The 20927-nt window shown below is 39.2% G+C and overlaps 1 protein-coding gene across 2 annotated transcripts in view; it reads left to right on the forward strand.

The window, feature by feature from the left end:
• robo1 (roundabout, axon guidance receptor, homolog 1 (Drosophila)) overlaps positions 1-20927 on the forward strand; it is a 362874-nt gene that overhangs the window by 31276 nt on the left and 310671 nt on the right. For both annotated transcript variants that reach the window (XM_032590627.1, XM_032590626.1), the window contains exon 2: positions 12992-13116. In XM_032590627.1, the coding sequence (XP_032446518.1) occupies positions 13029-13116 (88 nt within the window). In that variant the 5' untranslated portion in view covers positions 12992-13028. The remainder of the gene's footprint in view (positions 1-12991; positions 13117-20927) is intronic.

Consider the following 20927-nt stretch of genomic DNA (forward strand, 5'->3'; position numbering starts at 1 on the left):
AGAAGGGCTGGATGAAGTAGCAGCAGATGTCGAGCTTTGTAAAAAAAAAATCCCAGTTGGCTTAAGTTCCTGTAGATTGCTTCTCTCCTTTTACAAAAATCAAATATCCCTGATTTTGCTCAGTTTCATTTTCGGTTAAAGCTGATTAGAAAGCAAACCTATAAATTATTGGTTTGACACCTAATGAGAAAGAAATATGGTTTCAGTGGAATGTAAAAACATAACTCATGCTACATAAATTCATTAAATGACTTGTTTTATGCTTTGATAGGCTGTATGGACACTCTGTCATATTTTAGGTAAATATTGATGTTATTTATTTCACTCGAGCTTACTGGCCCCACCATTTCCAAATCGCAAGACAAATTGAGTTTTTGCATTCTTCTAATGCTATTTTGAATATAATGTCTAGCTATTAAATTATGACCACCTCCCTAACTTCGTTAGGGAGAGTTTTTCATGCCAAAACAGCCCTAAATCCCTAATGGTGTGCTGCAGTTCCTGGCACCAAGACGTTAGGAACAGATCCCCTCGTTCTGGAAGCCAGAGGCCAATTCAGCACATCGGACACGTTGTTGCGCCCCTTTGGAGCCTAGAACTGTTTTTTTGGGTTTTTTTGCTTTGCTTTGTGGCATTATGTTATTGAAAGAGGCCATACCCTACAGAAATGACCATGAATGAATATCTATGGTGTGCAGTCAAAGTAAGATCCACTTGAATGGCAGGACTCAAGGTTTCCCAGCAGAACATTGCTCAAAGCATCCAGCTGCCTCTGCTGGCTCACCTTCTGTATGTAGTGGATCCTGTTTTTTTTTTTCTGTTTTTTTTTTGTTACGTCCCCAGGTACATGTGCCACACACAATTTTTACATCATCTAAATCACACTGTTGTCGCTCCTTGTCGTCGGAGCTTTTCTATTTTAACCTCACAGCCCCTGTGATGTAAAATGAAGATGATTAATCAGACCCAACTGCCTTTTGTCTGTTGATGGCAGACTGGTTTGTGTGTGTGCTCAACATACTGCAATTCAGTGTGTGTATTCTGACACATTTCTCTCAATAGAGAATGTGCTTATTCAGAAAATACAAGTATAGGAGCTTATTTGTTGGTGACAGAGCAGCCTTCACTATACATCTGTATCAACGAGCCTTGACTTCCCATGACTCTGTGACCGAGTCGCCCGTTTCATCCTCAGATCACTTTTGACTACTTCAAAGCAGGAACGTCTCATACGCGTTGGAGATGCTCTGACCCTTGTTGAGCTCCTTTAAAGCTTCTAACACAGCAGCTTTAAGGACAAAAGTGTACTTCCTGCCTAATAGTAGTTGAGCTGTGAATTTGAACTTTAACCATCTGTGAGGCGATTCAGGGTTACAGAAGTTACAGGTACAGAAACTCCTTTGTGCCGTATTCCATCAAACTCCTAAATCAAAGGAAGAATGCAGATGTTTTCACACCTGACAGTTCGGACCAAAGTTGCAACATTTGTTACATTTTCATCTGGTGCAGTTCGCTTTCATACTGCACTGTGTCAAACCAACTAAACCCTTTGAAATATGTGTTTCCCCCCTTCGCCCATGGTGGCGCTGCACCGAGAACTACTGAAGGAAATGACACAAAACCCTCTGAAGAAGACTCTGAGCGCAACTTTCTTCTTCACTAATGTAAACAAAAATGAAGTGGTGTCAGATTTTAGCGGTTGTTGGAGTTCTCTTTTGTCTTTGGTAAAAGACTTCAAGCTATTTCCCCTGCTAGCGCTAGGCTTACACTTTTGTTTTGGTTGCATTTACCCAGAATGCCTTGCGCTGTAGTCCATTTCCAGCTTTTGGAGTAGTTTCCAGTGCAATTAGTATTCACATATACAATGCAATCCAGAGTTGGGCTTTTAAGCAGAGCAGAGTTTGCTTCTTTGGTCCACCTCAGATTTTAATTGTGCATTCAGACTTCTCCCCTAAAAGAGCAAAGTTAGTTACTAAAAGAAATAGACCTGTCAGGGTTTTCTCTAAATCTCTTTCACTTCTACTAGAGGAGGATTTTATTTATTAGCACCAGCTCCAGTTTGGCTATGTGGGTAGTTCTTTCGTGTGATAAGTTTTCCTCTGCCATAACCATCGGATTAATCACGTGATTGCTGGAAAATCTCTTCTGTACCACTTCTGAGTGGTGTCGTTATTCACTTGAAGAATGTGTCTGCCTTATTCCTCACTTGCAGTTATTAACTCTGCCAAAGAGCCTTTGTTTGGTCCATTTTTTCACTTACTGCTTTGATTGCTCATTGTTAGAGGAAACCAATTCTGACTTGAGGGGATTTGTAGAATTTCCCCCTAAAATTAGACAATTCAACAACATAGCGTTTCCTTTAATAGAAAACCCTTCAGACTAACTCCTTACGTGGGACTTGAGAAATGCAAGTTTTGTGCAGCTGTATAATAGAGTACATTATCTTAAGCTCATATTTGTGAAAAATTATATTCCTTTTCACACAAAATTGTCAGTTTGCTTGTAAAGACAGAACATTATAACCTGCCAGTGACACTCTTAAAAAGCAAGCTGGATTTACACAAGAAGTGAAACGCTTAGCGTGGAAACGGCAGCTGATGTGCCGGTGGCCCAGTTTCAAACCCACTCCCACAGTCGTGTTGTCTTATCTGTGCCTGTGTGGTTGTAAATTCTGTTTATCCAGCTCCAGGCGTTCTATGACAGCTGTGCAGAAGCTAGCCCTACAAAGTGAGGCAAAGACTTGTAAAGTCTAAAACAGCTTAACACATCCAAAAGTCAGAAACTTCCCACAACCCAAACTGCAGTATGATTGCAATCAGACATCAAGTCGAGTAGACGGGAAAACAATCGCTCGCCACGATCTTTATCCAGACTGGGAAGGCGGCGGATACACAAAAGCCACACTGTGCCCCGGTGGAAGCCTTGATGCATTTACAAGTTGTAGCGCGGAGCAGGTGGAAATTTATGAGGCCATACGGGAGGCGGGAGGGAAATCGCCGACCACTGTCGCTCGGAGTGAATGAAACCCCTACCTCTTCCGTCCCCTGGAAAGTGCATCTGAAACACACTATTAACTTTCCCATTGCTGATGTCACTTTTTATTGCCCCGTGGGTCCAGCTTTTTTACAAGTTGGCAGGCCCCGCTGTGCTGCTTTCTACAGCCAAATAGACGCTTCAGTCTGTGACAGAGATGTAGAGACAATATTCTGTAGATTTAACTTGCCGAAATGAGTTGGTAAGGTGCAGCTGTACAGTGATTAAAGAAAATGAAAAGTAAAAACAAGTAAATAGTGAAGGAGCTTTCTGGAAGTCATGTTTATGACTTCTGTTTGTGATTAAGGATTTTACTGTTCATCATGCAACTGCTCCCAAGAAAGAGCATAAAAAATTACTTTTAATATGCAGTGTAAATACCTGCCCATAAGTTGGAGAGAAAACAAACTCAGTTACATCTTACTGATGTTGTAAATCCAGTGTCAATTCACCATCTAACAACTGCAATACAGCACAACATCAAACCTACGATATGCCCATTCATCTGAGCTGAGGCCTGTTAAGAAAAGCAGCCAAGAGGCCCCATAAGTGTGGTGGGACAGAAGGGTCAACAAAATGCAGTTTTTCATAACTTCCGATTCCGATGTGGCTTTAGCTGTTGCCTTTTGGCTTTTTGCTGTTTTGTCATGGTTTTATACTGTTGTGACATTTGGTGTAGTGTTGTGTAGTGTTGTTTTGCTGTTGCTGTTGTTTCATGGGGTGTTGTGTTGTGGCTTTTTTCTGTGGCATTGTGATTTTTTGCTGTTGCCTGTAGGCTTTTAGAGTTAGTTTGTTCCTGTTGTCTTGTGACCTTTTGGTGTTTATGGGTTTTTTTCTGTTGTGTTGTGGGGTTTTGCTGTTGCCTCGTGGCTTTTTGGTGTTTTTGTTTTTTTAACTGATGTGACTTTTGCATTTGTTAACCTTTCTGGGCCACCGTACATAGCAGCTCAGGAGGTGTTTCAGGTCTCTAAAGCTCAGGTGGGAGAATCTGTTGATGGAAATGTTATTAGTTATGAACTGATGAACTAATGAATCTAGCCTTTTTGGTAAGAGTGGAAAAAAGAAAACCTACAGTAATTTAGCTCACCACACAACATCCAGGAGACATGGCAAACGAGTAAGACGGACCAAAGAAACCAACACTAAACACAGTCCCCATGGTAAAACTCGGTGGTGGCAGTATCATTCTGTGGAGAAGCTCTCCTTCATGGTCAGAGTTGGTTGAAAGATGGATGGAGTTAAGCTCAGGGTACTGCTGGAGGAAATAAAGTCATTACAATTGAGTGTGTGGAAAAGTTTCAGTGATATGAACACTTTAACTGGCACTGTAATCTGGTGACATATAAAGGTGACATTTTTCACCTTTGGCTAATGAGATATTATTAACGGCTAGTGATTGCCGAATGAAGGCTTAAAACCAGGCGCCCAGGGACCCACTCGGCGCGCATATGGCAGAGTGTTAAATCATGTAACACTTTTGTATGTGGAACAACAGCAAATGGCATTTAAACATGTGCTTGCCCCATTGTGCACGCGTAATTAACATTGCATAATCTACCTGCTTACAAAGCAACTTTTGTAATTAGAGTTATGATTGCAGCAGGATAATGAAAGCGATTTTACAGCCGATAATGACTGTTGTGCTCTTGGCAGTTGCTGCTTTGAATGTGTGGCAGACTTCTGACATATGGGACACAAAAGGACACGGCAGCCAGGCGGTCAGCCTTTGTTCCCGCTCAGGCAGACCCAATCACTGCAGACAAATTGCGTTGTAAGCCTTCCAAATGAAGCCGGCCCTGGAAAAATGGCTCAGACACACGGGGGGGAGAGGGGAGAGGAGGGGGTTGACGCAAAAGCCTCAGCTTTGAGGAAACTGTTAATGTGAGCTCCATGCTGCTCTCAGACTGGATCTTTAAAAGGGACGGTGATCTCAGTCATGCTTATATATAAGAAAATACTGGACTCTATTAAATTTACACATCTTCTTTTGTGTAGAAAACAGATATATATGTGTGGTTTATTGATAAAACAATTTATTGATTTATGTAAAATACAATTAAAACATAAACTAGGAATCTGTTTTTGTGGAATTGTGCTATTATACATTTGGGGATTTATTGACATAAAACAGCAGCAGTCAGCGGTGACATGTTGATGGGAGACACTCGGGCCTGTCATTGTAGACGGGTCAAACATGCAGGCTGCGGCCCAATCCATCACCGCCACAGCACAGAAGATGCAAGCCATGGATTTGGCTTTTAATTTAACACAGATCACACTCATAAGAAGATAAATGACTGACAGGAGACTTTGTGTGATCAAGTTAACAATAAATAGCTTTGAGCTTTAATAATACACGTTATTGCTGGGGTTTTTTCTCCCTTTATTTTAATACTTTTTAAAAGTATCCAAACATCTTGAACTTTTCCATATTATAAAGCCTTATTATGACTCATCGTTATAATAAAGTTGCTATATTGCCATGCAGTGTAACACAGGTTACTTTTAAAAAGTAATTATTTATTGTGACTAGCAACAAATTAGCATCTGACTTCCAATATTACAAATATAGATAACTAGCATGAAAACAAACTTTAGCTTTTTAAATTTGTAAAAGCATTTTAGATCCCTGGTTAATGAAACTTATATATGATTAAATAAATGGACACTTAACAGAAAGAATTACAAACAGGAAGCACTGACTAATCTCAACTATTCAAATACTGCTGTGCGACGATATGAAGCAAGACACCAAACAAATTAACAACGTATAATTGTGGATAAAAAATATTTCAACATTGTAAAAAACTACAAAACACAATGGATGCTTTTGACATTTGGATATTTATGACACATCGTTCAGTTGCAACTGGTTAATAAATAAGTATAAAACTAAAGCAATATAGTCTTATTTAAATTGGCCAAACTGTCACCAGTTCAGCTGATAAAAAATGTAAACTACATTGTGTGTGAAGTGCAAGTCTGCATCTGATTGGTTCACAATGACTACTTCATTCTTCCTCTGCCAATCAGCAGCACTCATGCGAATGTTTTTGCCATTTGAATCACCGTTACTCCTTGTATTGTCGCCATGTATTCTTTTCCTTTCACTTATGCGCTACTTTATGTTTTCTCAAATAAAAACCAATCTTGTAATTTGTAATTCAAAATTGAATGTGACTTCCAGGTATTTTCGAGGGACTGCCACATATTTCCAGTATTGAATGCAGAAATATTTTTCAGTGTTACATTTCTGCAATTTTCAATCTTTCACAAATCCTAAAAATGTAAGTGAAAGTTTGCACCATTTAAAAACAATTATGCTTACCAGCCCGTAGCGAGCTACAGGAGCTAAGGTAGCAAAGCTCATCATCCCCTGTAAATGGTAAATGGACTGAACTTATATAGCGCTGTAGAGCATGATGCATGTTTTATTATGTCTGTCAACTGCGGGGCGTCCTAATGGCTAGAGATATTTTACTCCCTGAACCTGAATATAAAGTATAGCTCTTTGCTGGAGTCTGGATGATTGTTCTGAAGGCTTAAAGAGACACAAGAGATGTGACTCAAACAAACAGGGAAGGACAATCCAGTGGAACATCATCCACCTTCCACACAGATCAACTCAGATACCCAGCATGTTAATCCTTTTACTTTAATCAAGTGAAGGTGCATACTTTCAACATGTACTACTTCATCCAATTTTGTGACTTTTATGAGGACGGAGTTGCCACAGTGACATAAAGGAGAGAATGGTTTAGAGACAGAGCAGCGATATATCATAATATGTCACAGAAACAGCTCAACACAACAGACTTAATGAGATTTATGGGGGTCTCTGCACACAGACAAGCTTCCCTTCATTTTGTTAATGTGCAGAGAAGAGTTACACGTATCAGTCTTGACAGGTTCATAGAAACAAGATTGTTTTACATTCCCAATATTTCCATGAACTTATGAAATCACATTTTGTCAAGTGCCATCGTTTGAATTATCAATGCCCATCAAATATGTTGGTCAATGTGCCATTAATTATGGTTTCAAAGCAACTCTACACAAGTATTTATTTCGTCTTGATTTAAAGACTAATATATTTCGCTTCCTAATTTAACGCCTTGAAATTGGGTCGCTGTCTCTTTAAAAACCCCTGCTCTTTCTGAAACTCCTCCTTCAGGAGGTCATCACATCATCGCTCCTCAATTAACCCTTTAACATAATTTTACCAGTGTTACACTGAGAAGTAGCTCGTTTAATGAGCTCAGCAGATGCGCAGTTCCACCAAGTATTTGCTAATTGCTGCTGGCTAGTCTGAAGGAGCCGAGTGGGGGAGTTGCGGGGATGTCTGCTCTGTGAAGCTGAAGCTTAGAAGCTGCAGCTCCAAGGAGCAGCTGCGTCTCAAAGGCGGAACTAGGTCCACTCAGGCGTTTTGCACAATTGAATTGTTGTCACTGGAGATTAAAGGATTTCTCAAACATTCATGAAAGAATCAAAGCAACACTCCATGTATGTTTTAGATGAGAGAATAACGTTATAACATGAAGAGTGTAAAATGTAAATTTTTTAGTTATTTTAATGAGATGCCAGAGAAAGTCCTGGAGAGATCTGATTTTACTCCAGTTGCATGGAACATAGGGCTAAACAGCAATAGATTACAGTAGTACATTAAAATGTCTTTTTAACGTGTTCTTTTAGTTTTTATTGTAAATAAAAGTGACATTTCAAACAATCAGCTCAACCTACTGAGTTTCTGACATTCTACTCAAATACTCAAATCGAGACCAAGGACATTTCTAAGTCTTCCAAACTCTGAGAGAAATTGAAAGGACCATTGGGGGCAACCCATATCTGTGGCGCAAATATTCCCATAATATTTTTGTTATTTAAACAAGCCATATCAGCAGCATGTGGTTGCATATCAGCAGCAAGTGATTCTTCTCAATCCTGCCCTGTTCAGAAGCAACTATTCGTCTGTCTGTTTTTTGCTGCATTTCACCACCACGTGTCCAACGCATGCTAAAGGAGCCTACTGAGGTGCATTAATTGACGTGACGCATCACTGCACTCCCGATTTGCGTTCCCCTTTAGTTTCAACTTCCCCTTCCATTTAGGTTGTTAATAAGGCTGTGCATTGTGCATCAGGGGCAGAGAAGAAAGAGAGAAAGAAAAACACAATAAAGCAGTGATTAGAGTGGAGGCCTCAGAGGTAATATGAACTCCAATTAACTTTCCCTTAAGGTGCCCTCAAAGCAGCATGATAGTAAAGATAGTGAAACATGTAAAACAATTTTACTTCTTCGCCAGAAAAGAGTATTTGTAGATCTGCACTGGTGAAGACGTAGCATCCCTATGTAGGTGGGTTTAAGACATCGGTTTGTGCTGAAAAGTCCCAGTGAAAAACCACATTCTGCACGGCCTTTCCCCGGGTTACTAAGTGTTCAGAAATCAATTTGTGGACAGTGACTGTTGTGCTGATGGTCGATTGAGGGAGTTGGTCACTGAGCCAGCAGCAATGCTTCTTGTCACCGACTGATTAATTGGCTTGAATCCATTCAGCGGTCATCAAGTCAGATAAGGAGAGACAATGAGGGCCTTTCAGTCCTCTCCAGCTCAATTGGTAGTGAACTTAGAAGAAACAAGTATTGTAAAACATCTCCTTTCTTTTGATGCAAGCGGGTTGAATAATGAGGAGAGAGAAATAGTCATTGATTGGATTGTCAGGCATCTTCACATAAGTGTTTGTGGTTTCCAGCAGGGAGGGTGAGGATAGATCTTCCTCTATCTCTAATCTTTCTGTTCATTAATCAAATGGCACACTATGATGCTGCGAATTATGGGTTTAGCTCCACACTTGCGTCGGGGTTGAAAAGGCCACCTCACTGCCATGTAACCCGAATTCCAATGCCAAAGACCCCTGGCGCCCGCTTGTCTCGCTCAAGTCCCTACTAGTAATTGGGTGTTTATCAGATTGCCTGCAAAGAACGCCACAGTGTTTATCAGACATCATCATCAGGAAAACCTATTTCACCACCAGGATAGTCTTTCAAATGAATGTCTTGGAATCTTCTGGTGTAACAGGGACTTTATCAAGTATTACCTAATATTCTCATCATATTTGCATGTAAATTGTGCGAATGCAACCCATAATTCCTTTGCCGTGCTGTGACACCGGAGCAACGAGGTGATAACGCACACGCAGCAGTGAGGTCCCCTTAGCTGAGATCTGATTTTTCCCTTTCCACAGTTCAGCTAATTGTGAAACCAGGAGTTGAAAGGGGTCGTAAAGTGGCCACCCTGCATCTGCAGATAGCGATGTAGCAAATGCAAATTGCTATGAATATGGCTTCCTTCTCCTAGCAATGCTATTACAAAAGGAAGGTGAACAAGATAAGAAGGAAGGAGACACGAAACCCTGAGCTGGTTGTTAGTTGAGGAACATACAGTACCTTTACCTTCATAGCCCTTTAACGTTTGTTCATCTTTAACAATGCCGTCATTATATATTTATATATTTTTTGTCACTTTATGTGAAAAACAAAGAATCATGCATACTTGTGCAGTTGAAGGACGGTATAAAATCTGAACAGCATGCATTGTATTCAGCGCTGCCTGGATCAATACATTGAAGAACTACTTTTCACTGCAACTAAAGTTGCAAGTTTTGGTTGCTCGTTCCTTTTGCCCAATAGGTCAGTGTTCTATAGATACCGTCTTGTGAATATCAGGTTATCAGTTAGATTAAGGTCTACGTTTTAACTAGGTATGAAGATGCTTTCATCTGCATCGTTTCTGCATTGTGCTGGAAGGTGAACTTCCATCATGTCTCAAATTGTTTTCAGGTTTAGTTTCCATCCATCTTCCCATTAACTCTGACCAGTTTTCCTATCCCTATCTAAGAGACCTGCGTGTTTCACCAGGGGGATGATGTGTTCATGGTAATAGTGTTTTCATTTCAGTTTCATTTGAGCACAGCCCCTATTTTGTGTTTGCTGTGCCTCTTACATGACTTTAAGAAAACTGTAAAGAACATTTCTCACGTGTTCTTTTAGTAGCAACTTTCTTCTTACATAAAGCCCAGGTTTATAGAGTGTGGTTAATAGTTGTCCTGTCAACAAATTGTGCTACCTGAACTGTGATCTGCTGCAGCTTTTCCCATGGGCCTTTTTGGCTTAAGAGAAATTCAATGCTTAGCACTGTTTTATAATGTTACCTTGTTGTAAGCTTCACAACTTACAAAGTTGTAAAAAAAAAAAATCCCCATTTTAAGCTGCAGTATGTAACTTTTACAAAAAAAAACCTTTTTGCATATTTGTTAAAACCGTCATCATGTTGTGACAGTATAAAATGGAAAAAAAGAGCTCCTCTGCCTCCTTGTTTATATAGTTCTTCTTTCAAATGCATAGATATAATCTCTGCCAGAAACAACCAATCAGAGCCAGGAGGAGGGGCTTAGTGCTGTCAATCATGCTTGTGTATGGACTGCTTATACTTTCCCCCTTGCTCTCTGCTGCACTTCAACTCCTTCCTGACACTTAACTTTACACTGATTCTGAACAACAGCAGGACCCAAACTATAACTAGTGATGGGCCTGATAAAAAGATATTTGAGTTTTAAAAAAAGAAATAGTTCATTTTTGAGGTGGTATGATTTCACCTTCTATTCACAGAAGAAATACTATTAAACAACCATTCAGCATGTAAACTCATGTAAGACTGTTCTAACATCAGCTTCAAACTGTTTCTAAACGCTAAAGCTAAAATTAGCCTCAGCTAATTCAGGTGGAAAGCACAAACCGTGCAACTGATGTATTAGAAGTTACAGATAACATGATAACATGGTTTTGTTGCTTCTAACAGCAACAAAACTACCCGCTAGCATTACTTAGCTCAACGCCAGTTGAAGTTAACATGTTAGAAATGTTAACTATATAAGTTTCAAAGTGGAGCTCTTTTCAGCAGTTAGCCCCCTAGGCATTCGACTCTGTGGTCTATGTCAAGAAATACAGCAATATAATAATTTATTTCCTTTTCATGAATGCACGTGTTGCTCCTTTTAGCCCTGAAGGAGCTACGCTAAATGCTAAATGTGAAGATGGAAGCCTGGCGTAGGCTCAGTCATTGTGTCGCTGCCTTGGTATTCATGACGAAGCAAGTCCATCATATTTGAGGTGAAGCATAGCCAATTCGAGGAGTGCGTCATGCCTGAGGAAAGGGCTGCAAAGAGTAAGTCACATTGCAAAGCTGTGTTTGGGGGAAGAGGGAAGTCTGAAGAGAGTGAGACACGGAGAGACAAGAGAGAGAGCGCGGGAGACGTATAGATGTCGGGGCTGTCGGGCCCGCTGGATGTAATCAAACAAGGGTGAACAGGTTGCTCCACAGATGGCTGATCCAGAGAATCCTCCGATTTATTTTCCCGCAGCAGACGGTCTCTGTCACCGTGTGCAGGTGATGACTGCACGGTGGCATTGTCTCACTCACACACACACACACACACACCCACACACACACACACCACTAAACTCAGATGCTTTTGTCTCTCTTGTCTGATATCAGTGTGAGGGGAATTTGTTGTGCGTTTAATGTTTCAATCCCTGCCTGCTGGAGTTGCAGGCCTAATATTATCAGAACAGATGACGGTGGTTTGGAAGGGAATTCCTACTGCTGATGAGAAGAGCTAAGACAAGCAAAAATAAAACACATAGAGCAAAAATCTGAAGTATTCAGCTCTCTCACTTCATAAGACACTAAACAAATAATCTTTAAATAACAAAACCATTTATTTATTCAGCAACAGAAGTTGGCTTAGCTTGAATTTATTTATTAACATTGTTTCACCCTCAGCTATAGTTCTTTGTGCAGCCTCTTTAGCTTTTAAGACTTCCCTAAAGGTTTAAAAACTTCTTTCATCTCTTGTTTGGAATCTTTTTTCTCTTGCTCACTGATATTTGATCACTTTTGTGATACAACTGTCTTCCCTAAATCCCACCAAAGATTATTCAACCTGATTTTAAATTTGGTTCTTGAGAACTCCAATGTTCCAGCTCTCCATAGACGCGTTTTCATTACAAACATGCGTAAAGCTTTGTTGATATTCCGCTAATGTTGGAAAAACAGTTTCGCAATTGTGGTGTCTTCATTAAGTGAGAAGCAAAATGAAAATCTCAGCTGAATAAGTTTGTTCACGCGATAAGTCATTAAAACAGGCTGCGAAATGATGCTCCTATCACTTCCTGTCGTCTTCTTCATCTTTTCTGCCAGCAGTAACATCCGCTTGTTTATGATGTGACTTGTGCGATGTGAGGAAAACTTTTCCATTGCAGCTTAGTGAAATACTCTAATTTTGATACACCTCAAAAAGCACCTCATCATATCTCAAAAGCTTTTCATATAAAAGTGAGAATTTCTTTGAAAATTGGTGGGCTTCCATTAAGCAAATTTTTTTTCGTGATTCCAATTCGTGCAATTATATGGTCAATGGAAATGCAGCTTATGACATTACATTTGTCAACCAAACCCTGGTTGGTGTGATTGGCATCATTGCCTTGTTTAGAAGTCCGGTGATCACTGACGGAAGTTGATGCATTTTTCTTTATGACCTGAGTTTTCTGGGAATCCATGACACATGATCAAGATGGGCACCTCCTGCCATAGAAAAAAAACAAACCCACATCATTATTGATCAATTATCATGTTGGGCTTGCCCTAGTTTTGCACATGCCAGACATAGTTCTGGTCTAAATGTCCAAACATTTTCAGTGTTGCTTTATCAGTCCATTGAACGTTCAAATCTCTGTAATCTTATCCAATTTCTCATAACAGCTGAATAATCAGACATATTTGAGAAACTCTTGTGGAAGTTAATTTGATCAAATGCCATATAAATAAAATGTTTTCATGTTATTTTAAAGCTCCATAAAACTTTGTAAACAACACTCAGCCGTTTTGTTTTTCCTTTTCCCAGTTTTACGTCAAGTGATGCCAGGACAGTGAGCACCGTGATGCGTGGCGCCTGGTTGGGGACGACCCCCATCGTAATAATGGTTCTGCTTCAGCTGGCTCAGGCCGAAGACGCTCCTTTAGCCCCAGGTAAGAGTTTTTATGTTCTTCTCTAACCGGCATGTCCTCCCATTAGTGAAGTCTGTGCTGCGCTCCATCTTCATGATTTGTCAGCATCTTTCAGTCTGAGTGATTGTCTGGCCGTCGTATGTTTGACACCGTCGTAGACTGGGACTCATTACTGAAAAAAGCCATTTAACGAAAAAAATTTCTACAATTTTATTTAGCTCAAAACCAAAAGGTTTTTCACTACCAGTGATAAAACAGTTTCTGGCGATTTGATTTCCTAAGATATTCCAGATTCTCAGTTAGGAGTTGCTTGTATCATGTGACTCTAGAGTATACATGGATTATACACTGTTGGAAATTCATTTCAAATATTTGAATGCAAAATGTTACAAACTGCATTTGAGATAAAGAGATATTTTAACCGTCTTATACATTCTTTTTGTATAATCTCACCCGCTCCACATAATACACCACAAATATTTAGTTTGAGAAAATGCATGTACAAAAAATCCCAATGTGTCCTTGCAGCTGAGCTCAAAATGAATATAAAAGCAATGAACTTGATTCATTGAATCATTTGATTTGATTCATTTGCTGTGTTGGGATTTTGGCTGTGAGTATTTTTAAATAGAAGTCTTGTAGTTTGACTAAAATTTAGAGCTTAGTACCAAACCTTTGAACAGTCAGACTCAGAAATAGTTGTCTCCTACTGCCCATCAGATTGCTCAACAATCCAATCACTAAGACTGTCTGAGACTGCTTGAAATACTTAGTTATATATATTTAGCAATATATTATTATTTGTATATTATGTAGGCACACTTGTGTTTTTGTGTGTTCTCCGGTGGCCAAGCAATGACATTTCATTGCCAATTTCACTTATGTTTCTTTGTGCATTGACAATAAAATAAGTCTAAGTCTAGTCTAATATTTAAGCTAAGAATTCTTTAAAGCCTAATTAAATATTTTGCCCCATGCAGCCACCTTGATGCTGCCACCACCGTGTGTCATAGTGTTGATAATGTGCAATGTTGGTTTTTCCTCCATACGTCTCATTGTTCTCCAATGCCAATTTTGGTTTCTTCTGACCAGAGCATGTACTTCCAGTATGCTATTATTTTTCTTCAGATATCAGAAGTCTTTCTTTTTATCTAGCTTTACCAGCATGTCTGTTTACTTTGATGTGGAGAATATAACTTACATTCTTCTATTAGTGTAACTTAGGGTGTATTCACATCAAAAAACTCCTTTGGTTTGCTTGTGTGGTCTGGACCAAAACTGAACTTTATTATTTCGTTACAGTCACTACAGGCAGTAGTAGTGTTAGCCACACTGAAGGACTCATTTTTACGTTATTGCCCAGCTCATGAAGTCCAAAAAGTCGTATATTTCCTGTAGTTGACACAGGTATTTTTGCTGTATCTTTGCACCAGAGTTTGTTTGGACCAGAACTTGGACCAACATTTTTATCTGTTTAAAGTATAACAAATGTGTCAGGTCTGACTACACCCATAATAGGTAGAAAAAATCCAAAAGGTAGTATCCAATGGAATTTGTATCTATTTATTCAAAAGATGTTCACCTCTGTAAAACAGTTTTTATTTTAATCCTTTTTTCCAAAACAAACCACTTATTTTGCAGTTAATTTAATCTCGTACACCTCCTAATTACTTAAGATGTCAGAGTTTTAGCGTGACTCACATCTTGCCTGACAACCTCCCTTGCGCTTTGCTTAAATAAGAAAGGTACCTGTGCTATGTATTTTTATCGTAACGACGTTCGACAGTCGCCATAGTTACAGCGTGTTGCCATCACTCTGTTTCCATCTCATCCTGATCAGGCGGGACGACAGGTCCCTGCAGCCCTACTTAGAGGAGCTGCTTTCTTATTCTGGTGTGTCTGCTGCTTTAGATTACCTCTCACCTTTCATTCATTCTCTCTACCCGCCATCCCTTCATGCTACCTACTCCTTTCTTTTCTGTATTATTTTCTTGCCGCCGCTATCTTCAAAGCAATTTACCTTCCAACTGCAACGTGACACGTTTCCCCCAGTATCCAAAAGTACCAGTATACATGTCGGTGTGACACTCGATGACTTCTCCTAGCACCATAATTAGCAACTGTTGATGAGTAATTTGTAGCATCATCATCTGACTAGTAGCAGTTCCTATAACAACACAACACCTACTCGTTGAGCATCAAACAACAATAAAAAAGTGTTTATTCCCCCCCGCCCCCCGAACTCGATCACGTATTGCTGAGCGAAATAAAACCTACAGGAAACTCAAGTGGCAGATATTGTGTCAGAACATTTGAATTTCTTCTTCTATTTAAGGCGCCTGCTGCCTGCAGCAGTATGTTCAGCCTTTGTGAAGATTCACCCCGACTACAGAAGGGTTGTCAGATCTGAGGTGTGTACTCTGCTTTCAGCGTGTGTCATCATCGTAAAGAAGGAATTTCATAAATACCTGGATTAAGAGGAGCCGGGTTTGAAAAAAGGGATGGGGGGGAATTTTTCTCTTACTGTGTGTCAGAAATAAAGACAAATATAAAGGCTTCGGTTTGATTTGCATGGTTTTTCATACGTCGGGACTGACCTTTTCTTTTAGATATTCTCTGTTCTAAAACGTAAAAAAAAAAAAAAACTTTCTCTTGTCTTTTATGAAAGTCACTTCCTCCTTTTCTATTTATTGTGTGGTATAGCGGCGTAGCCAACCCTCTCAGAATCATAAGTTATGTTCCACTTTCCTGAGTGCAGATTCTCTCGCACTCACATTTGTCTATTAGAATTTATGTTCGTACCGGGTCATTCTTCAGTTAATAAAACATGATCAATACTCGAGCAGGAAGTTGTAATATCTGTCGCGGTATGTATGGGTAACGATAGGAAGGTCAGAATGGTGGATTAATATCTCAGCCGCTCCACTTTATCTTAACCGTTTTAGTGGCCTGAAGGATATCTCGAGCGGCTTCCATGCTCGGTCTGCGTCTGTATATAATGCAATTAGGCGAAGACTTGAGCGGATGCCAACGTTTTGGCAGCGCTTAGAGCTTAATATGCAGCCACAGAACAAAGTGAATTTATCTGGCTCTGCTTTTCTGCTACATGGCGGATGACAAACAAGCTGAATCATAAACGGTATTGACATGCCTTAACTTTTACTGTATCATAGCCGCCATGAATCGACTTTGCAGAGAGCCATTTATCCTGGTCTACAGTGTTTTAAAGGAGCGTATAGATTTTGTTTTATGTACAGTTTGAATTAAAATTTCTGCTCTGTTTCATGGAAATACAGTTGGTATTTTCTGTAAATCGGAGGGTCAATAAAAAGGGGGCAATGATACATCCAGTCTTCCAGGACAAGGCAATATGTCACATCATTCCACGAAAATGAATCTTATAACGGAGGATTTGAGCCAGACTAAGCAGCTTTTTTTTTCAAGTAATGGGAATTGTCACAATATTATGAGAATAAAGCCATAATATTACAAGAATAAAATCATTAGATTATAGGAGTAAAGACACCATATTACCAAGAAAATATGTACAATTACAATGAAGTCTTTTTATGAGGAAAAAACTTTAACAGGGTTATCAAGATCTGATGTAACTAGTTCGTCAACTATGTGTTTTTTTGTTTCTTTAACATAAACAGTCATTTGGACAATTGTTTCAAAGTTTTGCTACTGATGTCAACATGTCAAAAGATTAAGAACCAGAACCGAACAGAGACAAACAGCATTTAGTTTTTATGCTTCACTAATCTGGAACAAACATCCAGAAAACTGCAAAACTGTTGGAACACTGAGTTCCTTTAAATCAAAGCTAAAAACCCACCTGTTTAGAGTTGCCTTTGATTCTTAATAGCTTCAACATTGATCAATATATGTGATGTATATTCGCTTAATGATTTCGATGATGGTGTTTGACTAAATGTAATGTTTATTGCTGCTTAATTGGTTACTGTTTGGTTATTATGTTGTAAGGTGTAAAAACCTTTGAAGTGCCTTGTTGTTGAAATGTGCTGTACTAACTAACTGGACTTGACTGAATATTATAACTTTATTTGGGTAATATGACTTTATTCTTGTATTATTGCAACTTTGTTTTATATTATTACAACTTCACTATATTAATATTGGGACTTTATCCTCATGTAATTGTGACTTTATTGTATTTTTTGGCTTTATTGTCGCACGACTATTCTAAAAATGAAAAAGATGTCAGAACTTGGGGGGCTTTGGAGTTTGCTTTTGCTTTTCATGTTATTTATCATTATGTTTTAGTTCACTTTAGTTTAGCCCTTCATGGTCATTTTAGTTTTAATATTTTGATGTAAATTATTCCTGTTAGTATTGTCTTGTTTCTGGCTTTCCTTATTTCAGCTTCCTTGTAGTGTGTCGAGTTTTCTTGTCTTGCTACCTTAGGTTTAGTTCTGTTATGTCTACATCTATGCCCATCTTCCTTTAGTAATCCCAGTTAGGTTATTTTTTAAGTCCTTCTAGCTCCCCCCGTAGTGTGTCTAGTGTTTTTTATTTTGTCACTTTAGGTTTACTTGGTCTTTTTGTCTGAATCTACTGTATGTCCATCTTTCTTTAGGGATTCTAATTAGGTTATTTCTTTGTTTAGTCCTTCTAGTTACTCTAACTCTATGTTACTTTGTTCTTATTTTTGTTAGATCAGCCTTGTTTCTGTTTAGGTTCGTTTAGGTTTTTCCCTCTTCTAGTTTGTCAGGTTTTCTTTAGTATTAGAAGTATTTTCAGCTCCCTGGTGTTTCCTCCCTTTCGTATTCCCAGAATATCTTATATACCACCTTCTCTCCACCCTTCAGCTAGCTCCTGTGCCAACTACTCACACCTGCAATCAGTTACCTCATCTAGCTAGGTCCAGTGTACCATTTGCTACTGCCCAGTATTTAAGCTCCTCCCGAAATTTTAGCAAACATTTTTTTCACAGTTAGCATTCACGGGCTTGTTTTTAAAAAAGTGTAGCATTATTAGGCGTAGTGAGTTTCACTATATTGTAGTTTTCATGTATGTCTGTTTTATGTGGTCATAATGCCAAAAATAAAAAAATATTAAACACTCTTTCTGTGTGTTCACAAATAGATGCAAAACCTCCAAAATCTGTCCTTTAAAACAATATTTGTCAAACATTTTCTAAAAAGTATCTCAATAAATTACACCACACTAAGAGAAATATTAAAATAGTGGAGATTGTGACATCTCGACGGTCCACTTGGTAATCCTGTAACCCTATTTATTCGATTATTAACTTTATGTTGGGACTTCCGCTGCTTTTTAAAGGCAATGGTTTTAGTCTTTGTCAAAACAAATTGGAGAGAATCAACTGTAATTGTAGAAATTGGCAAAATTAGCTTTTGCGTTGTCACTAGTACGAAGGAGCATATCAGATCCCAACTTTTGCATCAATAGCTTTTAGTGTTTAGCCAACTCTGATATTTGAACAATTCTTACATATCCTTGATCTTTACAATCACTGTTTCTTTGGAACAAATATAAATGCTGGTGGTGGGAGCTTCATTAATAGTACTATGATCTTGTGTTGTTAGCCAGCCTGCTGACAGCTTGACTGGCCTTCTCTGTCAAGGTCAACTTGAGAAGTACTTCCTTTACTCCAAACTACTCCAAACAAAGGCACAACAGGAAGTCAAGCTTAACTCCAGCCACTTTCATATCTTGAGCTCTTAATAACTTACTTTGCTAAACCAAGTCAAATGCAACAATTCAAATGCAACAATAAATAGTGCTTCCAGAGACGGTCTTTAATATCACAAGAAATACCATGGTGTTCATCTAACACCACAGGCAGTTGATGTTATAAACTTTAAAGATTGTGTCGTGTCATTTGTTGCCACTACCACTGTCAAAAATTCAATATTCATAGTTTTTTCTCATAAAAAGTTTGTTTTCCCTCAAACCACTCGTGATTGTTTATCGGTGATGCTGCCCTTTAACTGGATTGTCTTGACAAGTGAACTCCATAAGACAGCAATATAACTGTCACACTGAGGCAAATTGAATACAAACCAATGTAAAATACTCTTTTTTTCCATAACATCTGATTTCTTTGCTTAAAAAACGTTGAGAACATCTTCTTCTTCCAGAATATAATCGTTCTCTACATACGGCGGACGCCTGGGCTCATGTTTTACTGCCGGTCGCCCCCCTCTTCCTTACCTTTACATTAAGGATTCAGTTTGCATACCACCCTGAGGGTGATTAAATATGTGGTTAATACAGCACCATGAGAGTATTGAATTACACAGGAGCCACGCTGACCTTTTTAAATTACAGAACCAATTGTGCAAGACGGCAAAGGAAGTTTATAACAGGTACTGCCAAGATGGAGCCTGGAGGAGAATGGATCTGCTGCCGCCGTCCTGCTGACGCGTTCCTTATTAGTGCTCTGCTCTATAAGCACTCTGTCTGACACTCAGGCTTTCGCCTTATTCTCTCAGACCGCCGCTCCATCCAATGCACTTTATTGAAATCTCACTATATTTTGCGAACAAAAACCCATTAGCTCATTCTCATAAATGAGCTGACCACACGCGCGCGCTCCCGTCCTAATTTGACATTTAATTTCGCCGTGGATGAGACTCGTATCATTCTTGACGCGCGGTAGAGCCTCACTCCATAAATCTTGATCAGTGGCCATTTTCTCAAATGCATCCTAGTAAGCATATTGGGTCTGCTGATATCTGAAGGTCGACTCCCTTCTCCCTGATTTAATTTGAAGCTGAGGCCAAAGAAAAATGAGGCAGAGCGCTTTAGCGTCAAGCCCACAAGTCCACGGAGTCGCTGGAGTCAATGGAGTCGCTGCCATTTTTCAGAGATAGTTGTAATCATCTTCAATCCCCCCATTGAGAGAATTCAAAGCCCGCCTGGCGTCGGCACAGGAAACTTTGCTTGGCAGAGGGCAGGAAAAGCTTTTTGCCAATGAAAAAGTCAAAATGAAACACCGCAACATTAAATACCCAGTGTGTGTCTCTCTTGCCAACTTTAAAAGTGACTCCTGATTGCTTTTTACAGCACTTTGCAGAACGCCTGGTAATTGTATTTCAGAGAGAAATCCTCATTTCACCACTTTTGCTCTCCTTTCTCGGGGGAGCATGCAGTGTTATTGGGGGGCAGAGAGAGAAGATGGAAGATGTGGCATTTTATGTAATGAAATTCTCTTGACAGAATGTTTATTTTCAGTGGAATGATACAATTTAGTGACACAACTCTTTCCATTAAGACATATTGAACAGCTTTGTCAAAGGAACCCTCTTATCAGCTCTGTCCTCTGAGTTCACTAATTCCTCAAAGCAAAACATCAAGCTTCATCCTGTCTTGACATTTTTGTGTCAATAGATATTCCAGTTCTTGCTTAGTTTGCTTTCATTTGAGTGCATTTCAGAAGAAAACTAACCATCCAGACTTTGGTTGCGTGAGACTAAAACAAGGCCATAACTTGGCACAAAAACACTGCATGGCATGTCAAGAAATGACTGGAACTGTGTGCACTTGTTCACATTGACATTACACGACAAAAATATTACAAAAGTAGAAGAGTGAAGCTAAAGTTGAGGCATTCTGAAACTCGTATTGATTGTTGGATTTGTGTCTGGAAGGTAATTTTGCTGAGATTCTCTATTTGTGCATCCCTGTTGCAGCACTTTGATACATTCTTCATTTGCCCTCCAGAATTTCCCTTTTGCCATGCCCTTGCTATTATTGGTGGTTCTATACAAGTATAGTGCCTTGCAGAGGTATCCATACCTATGCCCTGAACACAGATTTTGTCAAAAACTTTTCTGTGATAA

Source organism: Xiphophorus hellerii, chromosome 18 (assembly GCF_003331165.1).
Source record: "Xiphophorus hellerii strain 12219 chromosome 18, Xiphophorus_hellerii-4.1, whole genome shotgun sequence".
NCBI lineage: Eukaryota > Metazoa > Chordata > Actinopteri > Cyprinodontiformes > Poeciliidae > Xiphophorus > Xiphophorus hellerii.